This window comes from Ochotona curzoniae, unplaced genomic scaffold, assembly GCF_017591425.1.
Source record: "Ochotona curzoniae isolate NIBS_2020 unplaced genomic scaffold, NIBS_Ocur_1.0 contig_883, whole genome shotgun sequence".
Classification (NCBI taxonomy): Eukaryota; Metazoa; Chordata; class Mammalia; order Lagomorpha; family Ochotonidae; genus Ochotona; species Ochotona curzoniae.
In genome coordinates this window covers 37473534-37485705 of record NW_024466599.1, presented here as the reverse complement: position 1 = coordinate 37485705, position 12172 = coordinate 37473534, and the positions used below count along the sequence as shown (strand labels likewise).

The following is a 12172-nucleotide window of genomic DNA, read 5'->3' as shown; positions in this document are numbered from 1 at the left end:
AGGTGAGAGGACACTGGAAGAAGTCAAATGTCTTTCTCAGGACAGGCTAGTGAGAATGAGCTAGTGACTCATGGTGAAAGAACCCATGCAGTTGCTTTTGATTTCCAACCTAAATATTGGAGTTGTTGAGCCTGGTAGGTTAATGATCAAGTAACATGTCTTGTCATTCTTTTCAGAGTCTTTTCAAGTTGTCGTGAGAGGAAACGGCTTCCGACATGCCCGCAACGTGGACAGGGTCCTGTGCAGCTTCAAGATCAATGACTCAGTCACCCTCAGTAAGTCCTTGAATGGTTTGTGGGTGTCTTCAGGCTGCTGCAGGGAAGGGAACTCCCAGCTCTCTCTTCTAGAAGGCTACAAACAGAAGATCAACAGTCTTCCCTCTAGAGCAGCAAAAACAAAACAAGTCCTTCCTGCCCTTGGTTCTGGCCAAAGGAGGTGGCCTCCCGGGTGGGCACAGCCCTGGGAAGCTGGATTGGGACCTCCAGATCCTCCACAACTTGTGCTGGCCTGTGGAGGCGGCAGGGCACTTGGTTCTACATCCACTCATACCCTCCAAGTCGTGTACCCACAGCCATCGTGCTGCTTCCATAGAGTTGGTGGAGCTTGAAGCTCCTACACAAAGCATTGTAGCTTGTCAGAGGAAAAGGTAAACACAGACAGTCTAAATTTATTAATCCTGAACAAAGCAAAGGTCAGACTTTTAGGCTTGCCTATGTAGATTCTAGAACCTTTTTCAACCTAGATGATGACTGTTGCTTGGAGTAGCCAAGAAACTCTCATCATGATGAATACCATCCTTGAAATATAAGCATATGGAAGTCAAACGAAATGTGCTGCATGGGAAAACTGAATTACCCTAACATTGGCACCTTTGGGAAACATTTGTAAGAGGCAAGTTCCTACTTTGAAGACATGTGTGACTCATGTAGCTGTCCAGGAGAGGTGGGGAAGTCAGATTACAGGACAGCAGATGCCAGGAGTCCTGGTTAGTATTTGCATCTGGCATTCATCACATGCATAATTATTGATTCTGCGTCAGCAGTGATAAATAACAGTCATAGTACCATTTCCATACCATAAATGCTTTCTGTCTTATTGCCACAGTAGCCCTAAGAGGTGGAAAGAGCAAGGAGAATGGAAGGATGCACATTTATCAGCTAACCACACATTAATTTTGTCCTCCTGATAGCCCATGAGAAAGGTATTATCTAGTATTTAAAGCACAATGGAGGAGGTATGACTTTTTCTCCTCCATATCATTTGATATGGAGGATTTGAAGAATTAAACGGAGACATACATGGCTTCCTCACAAACATCTGGAACTTCTGGCCTTGGAATGTTGCCAAACATTAAGAACATTCAGTTAATTGTCTCGGTGTTTTGAAATTCTCACTCATATCTATGACCTGTCTGCTATTTGAGAACATTTTAAAGTACTTCTGATTAGCTGCAGTGTGAGTAGCAGTGGGACATGCATTCCCTATGGAATCTCTTTCATCATTTCACTTTCAACTGTGACATGCCTTAATATTTCCATTCCCTTTGTCTTAAACCAAAATCTCAAGTTTAAGATCAGAAACTGCTAAGGGTATAATTCTAAGATGTCAGCACCTCCCAAGGAAGCCTTCCCAGACAGGTAAACTTTCAGAGCCAGGTACTCTCTCCAAAGATAAATGGTGGTAGGATAGAGAGACAGATTACCTTATTGTCATTGTTTAATAGTTGCAGAACATGCTGTGTGAAGGTCAAATGAAATGCAACTTTACTATGGATGTATAAAGGCATCTTGAAGGCTGATTTTCTATCTTCACCATAAAGTGTTATTTTAGGAGAAACAAGCCCAGGCTCTTCATTCATATTCAGAGAAGTAAAGCCTTGTGAGTAAGGCACCTGATTGAAATCACAAGCCCAGCTTTCCAGCAAAGTGCTAAGAGTTTAGACAGAAAGAGGGCAGTTCATCATAGTATGTGTTGCAAGCAACACTTCTAAACTCAAACATACAATTATTTAAAAAGATTTTAACATACAATTATTAAAAAATATTTTAACTAAAGAAGAAAAATTAAGAGTTTAAAGAAAATATTTGGCCCTCATTTATTAATTCATTTGTTCACCTTCAGTAAATAATACGGAAAAGAGCCTGACAGGCACAATGATGTTATACCACCCACACAGTACACAGCACCAAGTCAAGAAGCTAATCCCACAGGGTGTCTGACTCTACAGAGGCCATTTATATCCCTCCCCCAATCCCGTATGAGCCTTTCCACACAGCCTAAGCGTATGGCACCCCTGCAGCCAGCCACTCCCTCTGAAGATGGCTCTTAGCGCAAATGACACAAAAGGGACACAAAAACAGGTTAGAAGAGAGGATTAGAAAACAACTGGAAAGAAAATGGAAGCGAAACATTTAATAAATGAGCAAACAGATGAAATCACTCAGAGCTCAAGAACACTCAACAAAGGCCAATATTAAAGAACCAAATATTAACCCTAGATTTGGAAAGTTTGTCTGCCAAAATACAAGTTAACAGATAGATTAAATGATTACACACAGATGAAGATGCACCAACAAGAAGAAAGGAGAGCAAATCCCAAACTCCAACTAAAGCACATTCCCAGAGCTTTTTCCACCTGTCTTACCAAATTTTAAGGGTGAATTGTCTGTTTCAGAGAAAAGAGATTTTAAATGTCTTTAAAAAACATTATTCATTTGAAAGGCAGAATTACAGAAAGAGAGAGGGAGAGACAGAGAGATGTCTACAATAGCAGGCCTGGGCCAGGCTGAAGCCAGAAACTTCTTCCTGGTCTCCTACATTTGCACAGGGGCCCAAGTACTTGTACCATCTTCTGTGGCTTCTCCCAGCACACTAGTAGGGAGCTGGATTGGAAGTGGAACAGCCAAGACACAAGCCAGCAGCCATATAGGATGTTGGCACTATAGGTGGTGGCTTTTACCCACTGTACCACAATACCAGCCTCAGGGAAAAATTTTTAAATTCATCTTAGAATTATTTTATAGTCTTGATTTTTTAAAAATTGGACAAGGCTACTAGAAGTAGAGAACACTTAAGATCAAACTCTCTGATGATATCTAATAAAATATTGGCAGACACAATGCAGCAATTATATTTCAAAAGAACCGAAATAACTAAGGCAATTTTGAAGAAAGGAGAGAAATTTTCCTTTCATAGTACTGCCGAATATAACTTTCTGTGATGATGGAAATATTCTGAAATGGGAAATAATGTAGCCACAAGCCTCTTGTGGTTATTGGATACTTAAAATGTGGCTACAGGGAATTGGAAATGGAATTTTTTATTTCATTTAAGTTTAATTAACATGAAAGTAAATAGCCAAGGTGGCAAGTGGCTACTGTACTAGACAATGCAGCGAGCCTCATAATAATGGGAGAAAAATGATGAGAGCTTGCAAATATAGAGAAGGGGACCAAAATCATTGCTTTAAAATGATGGCTGTATCTTCCTAGAAAACAAAAGTCAACAGAAATTGTAGACTAATAAGAGTTATTAAGCTGCCTGACTTCAAAATAAGTACCTCACAACAGTCAACAGCTCTGCCAGAGTTGGGCAGGGGACCAATTAGCATACTTCCCTGGACAAATATAGCAAAAACAAATAAAATCTTGTAATAACTAATTTAACAAAATATTTAGATGCACAGAGATGTTTCAAAAAGCTGGTGGGTAATAGAGTTAAAAGTTAAGTTATTTTGGTGAAAACTTTGAAATCCTTCCTTTCAGCTTCAAAAAGAAAATTCATGGACAATGTGTATGCTTTTGAACAGAAAGAAAAAACATGGATAGATCTTAAAAAAACCATTCCCACAAAAATAAACTTATTGATTCAATTTTTCAGTGAACTTTTTAAGTGTTCTTGAGTCTAAGGAAAAATTAGTAAATTATGTGATGGGTATAAAGAAAACATGAGTAGAGAAGCAATATAAATTTCTGACGTTGAACACTCTATGAAAATCCTAGCCCTGCCCAACCTCAGTGTGCAACTATGGTGAGTTATTTGCATCAGAATACCTCATTTCTCTTTACATATAAAATGAGGATGACAATGATAGCACCCGTGGCGGGTCATCGTGAGGTTTCAGTATAACAGGTGGAGTTCAGAAAAGAGCCTAGCCCTCAGTCAGTGCTGGCCACTGCTGCCACTTGGTTAGTATCATTATCACTATTCCAATGAAAGTTCTAATGGGACTTCTTAAGTTAAAATAATTCTAAAGTTTGTATGGAAAAAATAAGCATATGAGAATAGCCAAGGAAAAATGTGGAAACTTGCCCTAGTAAATGTTAAAGATGTACTTTAAAAAACCTACAGCAATTGAAATAATGTATGGCTAGTACCAAAGTCCACAAACTGAGCATTGGAGTAAAGTCTACAGCAGAGCCAAACACTTATATGAATTTGATATAAAATAAAATAGCCTTTCAAATCAGTATGGAAAATGGATTATTTTTAAAATGGCATTAAAACAACAGTCACTTGGAAAAACAATTCAGTTTGATTTGTGTCTCACACCTTTGGTCTAAACAAATTTCAAATGAACTGAAAATCTTCTTTTCTTTGTTAAAATTTTTATCTATTTATTTTAAAGTCCAAGTAACCATGAGAGAGCGAGAGACAAAAGAAGATTCACTTTCCAGGTGGTTCCTACAGCCAGGACTGGGCCAGACTGAAGATAGGAGCTTCATCTTAGCTTCCCATGTAGATGGCAGGGGTCCAGGTACTTGGGCCATCTTCCACTGCTTTGTCCAAACCACTGGCAAGGAGCTAGATTGAATGGCCAGGATTCAAACCAGTGCCCATATGGAGTTGCCAGATTTGCAAGTGGCAGCTTTACTTGCTTTACTGTGACTAAGAATTATAATGTGATCTTGAAACTATGAAATTTCTAGAAGGAAACAAAAGTGAATATTTGGTTGGGTAGGATAGCTAAGCATGAGGAAACATACCCTGAAGAACAAAAATAAATATATGCTTTTAAATTCTTCTGTTGCTTCTCCTTACAATAAAAATCAAACAGGAAACTGGAAAATTGGAGACTTATTGCTATGATATGTAGCAAACCAATAATCAATGAACAATATAGACAGTTTCCAAAATCAATTTAAAAAAGATATACTAACTAATCAATGTACAAAAGATAAAAAGAGGAAAAAGATAAAAAGAAAAATGACAATCAGTGATCATATGAAAAATTCTCAGTGTCATTAAGAAAATGCAGATTGGACTAACTAGTTGCTTTATTTACACCATTCACCCACTAAGAGGAACAAAAATACAATGGCCAGTGTTAGCAAAGATGGAAGGGAATGAGTGACTTCCGGCATCATCCATGAAAGCCCTTTGGAAAGCGATTTTTAAAATGAGCCAACTGCATTTTTAGGACTCAGAATTTCAACTTCACTAAAGGAAATGATAGCACTGCTCACAGAGACTTGGCAAAAATGTTCATTCCAAAGCTATGATGATAGAAAGAGAGAACAGGGGACAGGTGAGTGGAAGGAAGGAAGGAAGGAAGGAAGGCAGACAATCAGGCAGGCAGGAGCAAAACATCTGAACGGTAGCAATATTAATGTTTAACCATAGGTAATCTGTGATACAAATTATACTTTACTATTCAGTGATTAAATTATGTGAAACAATTTTTGTGGAAGATGTTACTACAGCATCATAAGTTATAAAATAGTAACTTGATGTTATTTTTACATGCACATTTATATGCAGAGACTTGACACACATCAACAGGTTAACAGCTATCACCTTTGAATGAGACTTAATTTTTTCAATTTATTCCTCTGTATTTTCCACATTTGTCACAAATGTATTTACTTTGTGTAAGAAAAGACCTCACAAGTTATTTTTAAAATTGCATGTTAAAATTCTTAGTAATTACTTAGGTTTACTATCTATCTTAAATTTTGCATTTGGTTAGTTCTGCAACAGCCAGGGTGAACTCATTGCTGGCCAAGAAAAGATCTTGGAAATCTTCATACAAACTTTGTATATTCTGGCTGCACTTTTTCTTAATCTGGAATTCAGTATACTATGCCAAGAAAAGATCTACTTTCAGTTGGAAATCCATTTGCAGAGAGATTAGAAAGCTAAAAAAGAAACACTGGGGTACAAGCAGAGAAATGATCCTTTCTATGCAAGCAAATAGAAGGTGGACATTTGACGAATATAGTAATGGAAAACATGCTGGACTTTTCCTGGTACTGCGTGAAGACACATGAAGTCTGACTATCAACAAAAGAAATTGATCTCCAACAAAATCACTAAAAATCAACTTACAGGTTATATGAGACATCAGTGTCATCATTTTATAGGCACGCTTTATCTTCTGGGGCAAAATTTTTTATTTCCCATTTTAATTTCTAGTATTATTTACCAGGCCTCCCTGTGTTTTGTTTTTTGTGTATTCTCAAAAGATAGAAAATGTTCTCCTTTGAAGATACTTTTCTCAAACTGGACTTCAGTTATGAAAGTAGTTCTGAGAGTTTCAAAGAAGGCTCAGCTTCCCCAAGGGACAGAGAGCACTCATTCAAACATATACATTCCAATGGTTTGTTTTTAAAAATCTGTCCAATTATCCAGGAACTGTACTTTGTCTCATAAAACATCTGGGCCTGGGGGCGGTTGTGATGTCGTAAGGAAAACATTAAGATTCACGTATGTGGCAGATGGGAAGGGAAGGAAATGACTGACTTCCAAAACAAAAGTGTGAGTCCTTTGTCAAACATTAGAATATTGCAGACATTGGTCAAAGTACTTACTGCAGTTTGGATATATCCTGGAGAGAGGATGTCTGCTGAAAATGATGGTAATACACTAGCATTATGCAGAATGAAGCCACATAGCAGGGCAAATAGACATATGGTTCTTAATGAGTACACGTCAGCATTTCTAGGCCTCATCAAATGCCAGCAGGTATTCTTGCCCCACACCCATACTATGCCTGATGTTGTGCTAAGTGCTCTCCCTGTGTTATCTCACTTCGCCATTACAGCAGCCTAGTGAGGGCAGAATTATTTGTATCCCCCATTTTGCTGATGGAAAAACAAACTCAATGAGATCGAAGTGCACAAGATTATCCAGATAGCCTGGTGGAAATGATTGAACCTGGGCAATAGTATGTCATTTCAAATGAGTGATGAAGGAGAAGACAGTTAACACTGAGCTGGCTCCTGGAAACCTCAAGCAGTCTAGTCATCTGTGTCCTACCTAAAGCCACACTCTGCAAGTATTGACAGAGCGGTTGGGTGCTTTGGAAGGAAAAGAAGAAACTGTTACCAGGGAGTCTGTCCTCTGTGCACTTCAGCTCTGGTCGCTACTATGTCTACCACAATCATGTAGCAGCCGCCTACTATTGCTCAAGGGTGTATTTGCAGCCTCTTTCTCACCTCACCTCTAAGAGCAGTCAACATTTGCCATAATTCATGGTCAAGACTGTGTGGAAGGCTTTTGCCATTTTGGTTAACTTGTCCCTCAATCCCAATCCCCAAGGGAAAGTCTCCAAATCTAATCATGTACAATTGCAAGAGTTTGCATGTCACATATCTTGTGTATGAATGCTGAATTAGCATCCTCCAAGTCAAAACAACCCTCTAAAATATATTATCAGAGAATTATAGCTGTTTTGATTGCATCGGTTGTTCTGACCACATGATTACAAAACTTTAAAATGCCAGTACTTTTCTTGAGAGATAATCTGTAAGTTTTACAAATGTCAGTAGTCAAGAGGTTTTGATGTGTATTTATTAAGAGGAAAAAATACTTTGCAAGAGCTTTGAGCATGATTACCTTCCTTGAGTATCCTTATAGTCTCTAAAACTGCCCTGTTAAGTTCAAATAAGCCACAGACACCATTAAATCACGTGTAGCATTATTCCTATTAAACAAGATTGATGTGCTTAGAAAGCAAGAAATGTTCTCAGTACAAAATAATGTGATTAGATAAAAAATTCCAAAGTAGAAAGCATTAACAATTTGTATCTCTAAAATTTAGGATTACCAAAAACTTTATTTTTTTTTAAAGATTTATTTTTTTATTATTTTTTATTAGAAAGGCGGATATACAGAGAGGAGAGACAGAGAGGAAGATCTTCCGTCCGATGATTCACTCCCCAAGTGAGCGCAACGGGCCGATACTATGCCGATCTGAAGCCAGGAGCCTCTTCCGGGTCTCCCACGCTGGTGCAAGGTCCCAAAGCTTTGGGCCGTCCTTGACTGCTTTCCCAGGCCACAGGCAGGGAGCTGGAAGGGAAGCGGGGCTGCCGGGATTAGAACCGGCGTCCATATGGGATCCCGGGCGTGCTAGGCGAGGACTTAACCACTTGCGCCACCGTTCCGGGCCCAAAAACTTTAATTTCTCTTTCATATCCTTCTCTGTATTTCTCAGGCTCTTTTTTACACTAAGCATGCATTGCTTCTGTAATAGCTAGAAATTACAATAAATGTAGGCAGATGATTTTCACCCAAAAATCAGACTAGCTGTGCTAACAACCAGTTCTAAATGTTGACGTGCCCAGAACCATTAGGTTAACAATCTTGTGTGGGATTTGCAACACCTCAGTCCAACAAAGACAACCCAGAGAGTGAAAGGGCTGCCCCATGCTGTGCCTGCACTTACCTGGGAATGGACTCAGGCCTTCATCTTTCACCTCTTCTTTTCTGGGACCACAATGAGCTAGATCTTGATTTCCTCCACAGTGTAGCCACAGTAACTCACTTGCTTCCAGACTGTCCTCAGCTCTGAGTCCCGCCTTGCTATTTGTAATGGAACTGTCCAGCTCTGCAGCCTTTGCACTCACATGTCATCTCAGAACCTCAGCAGCAATCTAAACCTGGAGTTTGAGTGCCCTCTTTATGCAATGAGGCTCCACCAGAGTAAGTTGCTCAGTGCTATGCTATCTTCCACTAGAAAAATCTGGAACCTTCTTGATAACCTTCTGGAGGAAGTTATCAAGAAACATTCTTCCTTACTCCAACCAGGATTTGTCTCCCAGATGCTCTGTTGCCCCTCTCCTTCCTTTGCTCATCAGCTTTTAAAACTTCTGAACATTTCACCAGAACCCATGGAGCTCTGAACTTCCACAAAATCTGTAGAATCCTTCACAGTGAGCTAAATAAAGCTAAACATCTGTGGTAGACATTCTACCAAATTTTCTAACCTCAGAGCTTATTGACAGTTTGGTCTGGAAACTTCTTTGTTGGAGATTGGAGATGTCCTGTGCATTGCAGCAAGTTTGGCACCATCCCTGGTTTCTGCTCACCAGGTGCCAATTTGAGCATTCCTCTCCTTGTTGTGACAACCAAAATTCTCAGACATCCCACTTATCCCCTATGGGCAGAATCACCCCCATTTGAGAACCACTGTGGACTATGCACATGTCCACAGATCCTATTTAGACAAAAGCCTTACTGTTCATCATAATTGTATCATAGCCCTAATACAACTAATAGACAAATTGCGAGACCCACACAGTGCATCCATACATTCCCATCATGTGTCTTATAGATGATGACCCTAGCAGTATTCTAGTAGTAACAGTTAATGTATACCAAATACTTACCAAGTGCTAAGCATTCAATAGTATCATCTCATTAAAATTTACAACAGTTTATGCAATTAGTGTTAATCCCATCTCAATTACTCTGAGCTTTGATTAGGTGGAAAGTCCTGCCTGTGATCACACAGCCAATGAGTGGCAGAGCTGTGTTAGAATTTATCAGCCCAAGCTTGCTGTTCTCATTCCACTCTACTCTTCCCCAGAGAGCAGGATGGGAAACCAAGACACAACCTGGAGACACACAGCATTCTGAAACTGGTGAGATGCTTAGAAATAAACTCAGGGAAGCTACCTAGAACCTTTTAGCCAAGTTCATGCCCTGATCTCACAGCAGCAACCAGGAATTGCTTCCAAGTTAACCCTGCAACAACTCAGGGCCAGGTGGATTTGGTCACATCCAAAGGAGATGGTGGAGGCCAGCTTTGTTCTGCCACTTTAAATGCACACTTTTGGCTTCCATTAGGCACAAGAGATATTACGAGGGGTGTCCTACATTCTCATGGTTTGTTCCCCCCCCCCCCAACTTTGCCTGATATATCTGTACTTTGCTACCGCCTCTCCCCATTTGATTTTGACTTTTCTTGTTCATTGCTCTGACTTGGCAACTGCTGTTCAGCCTTTCCTAGTAGAAGACATTCTGCTTTCAAATCTCTGTTTTGTCCCCTAATTTAGTTTAATATCTTCTGTCAAAAGGATCCTTGAGCTTATTTATCTCACCTTTGAAAATCTTCTAACCCAAGTAGATACTGCCCATACCCAACAAACATTTGTTTCTTTGTATTCTCAACATTGGGTCCCCTTCAGCTGTGTGATAAGACTGTCGCATTTGCGAATTGTCAATGAGATCACTTCAGTAGTGTCATCAACCACACTTCTTTTCTGGCTGTGGTTGGAGTCTTGCTGAATATAATTTTATTTCAGGTTTTTCGACAGTGTTTTAAAATCCTTTTCCAAGGCTAGCAATGAGAAGGTGAAAACAACTAGCCCAATTCTATCTATCCTCCCTTCATTTGGGCCGTATTCCCAAACCAGCTGATAATTTGGTGCTGAACACTTGAACTTGAGGTTGGGATGCCAGGAAAATGCTCCCAGGCCCCAGGGGACAAAGGGAGGAACAGCAGAGTGAACTCATTCAGTCTCTAACTTCCACTGTTTGTCCCACTATCTAATGCAAATGTCACAGTAGGAATGTAAACTCTACTTTGGGGCTTACATCAGCCTTTGAAGGATTTCAAAAAATTCCCCCAGATAAGACTAGGGATTAGTTTTCTTTTCTTTTGCACCAGAAATAAATATTTATATTAAGAAAAGATGGCCAAAACTTGGAAAGTGCTTGAATTATTTAATCAGCCCTATAAAAAAGTTCACTCTGATTGATGTCCGACCTGGCTAATGAATTTTAATCCTGGTTTTATCCCAAATCCATTACTTAGTCACAAGACTGCTGGGGAGAATTCTGAGCACTCCCTTGTTCAGCATCTGAAAAGGATTGCACTGTCCCATGGTCATAACCAGGAATGCATGCATTTGAGCACAGAGTTCCAGTTCTTGGATTCACTCCATTAGACTTGAGCTTCTCAGAAGCTAACCCTTACCGTAGAACTCTTCAGCCCTAGAACTCTCTCCTAGAAGGCCAGCTTCCCATTGGTGTCCATCCTTGTCCATTGAGGTTTTGACCATTTGCCTCCAAACAGGCCATTAGGAAGCCCCTCAGCTCTCATCAATTTTTGACCATATTACGTTACTAACTGGGTTTGACTTCCAGCTCTGACACTTAGTAGTGATATAGTACTGACTCAACTAACCATGGTGATCCTCACCATCTCAAACTGTAAAATTAAAAATAGTATGAAAACATCTAGTGGTGTTAGATGCAGTGTGTGTGTGTGTGTGTGTGCACATTTTGTAAAGCTTTTCCTTTTCCTAGGCATTTCTGCTATCTAAAAAGATCTTAGTTTACAAAAATAAGGAAGATTTTTCTCTTCAGTTTCCCTAACTTTAAGTCACACATTCATAGAGCCTATTTTAATTATGTGTTCATGCAATTGAGTAGAAGAGTAGAATAACATTTGCAGGGTGCTTATTAAGGGCTAAGGTTTGTATTTTGTGCTTCAACGAACTCTTGGTTTTCCTCATACAGTTCTATCCAATGATATCATCGCCATTGTTTATAGATGAAGAATTTGTCTCCAGTCATGCAGTAGCAAGAGAAAGACCCAGGATTAGAACCTGGATCTGTTAGGTCAGGAAGCCTGCTCTGTGCCCTCTGTGTGCCCTGTGTCCTCACTCCCCAAATCAGGCTCCTGGCAGTCTGACGTAATGCTATCCATTGATCCCCAGATCCTGATTCAAACTAACTTCTGTTCCTTTATCAGATTCCTGCTATAAACAAATGCTTTAAGCCTATGCCATGACCATGCAAGAATTCTGAAATATCCTTGGCCATGGACAAGTGAGTCTAAGCTTCAAACTGTCTAGAAATTCCACTTAACTTCATCTTTCAAACTCCCACTCCTCCCTAATTTCCTCCCCAGTTGCAAATAAAAGCCACAAGGGCTGATCCCAAG

General features: G+C 39.7%; 1 protein-coding gene across 1 annotated transcript in view; it reads left to right on the top strand.

Annotated features, from left to right (window-relative positions):
- Positions 1-12172, top strand: part of ANTXR1 (ANTXR cell adhesion molecule 1) — a 194004-nt gene that overhangs the window by 73568 nt on the left and 108264 nt on the right. The window contains exon 10 of the mRNA XM_040994030.1: positions 177-275. Within this exon, the coding sequence (XP_040849964.1) occupies positions 177-275 (99 nt within the window). The remainder of the gene's footprint in view (positions 1-176; positions 276-12172) is intronic.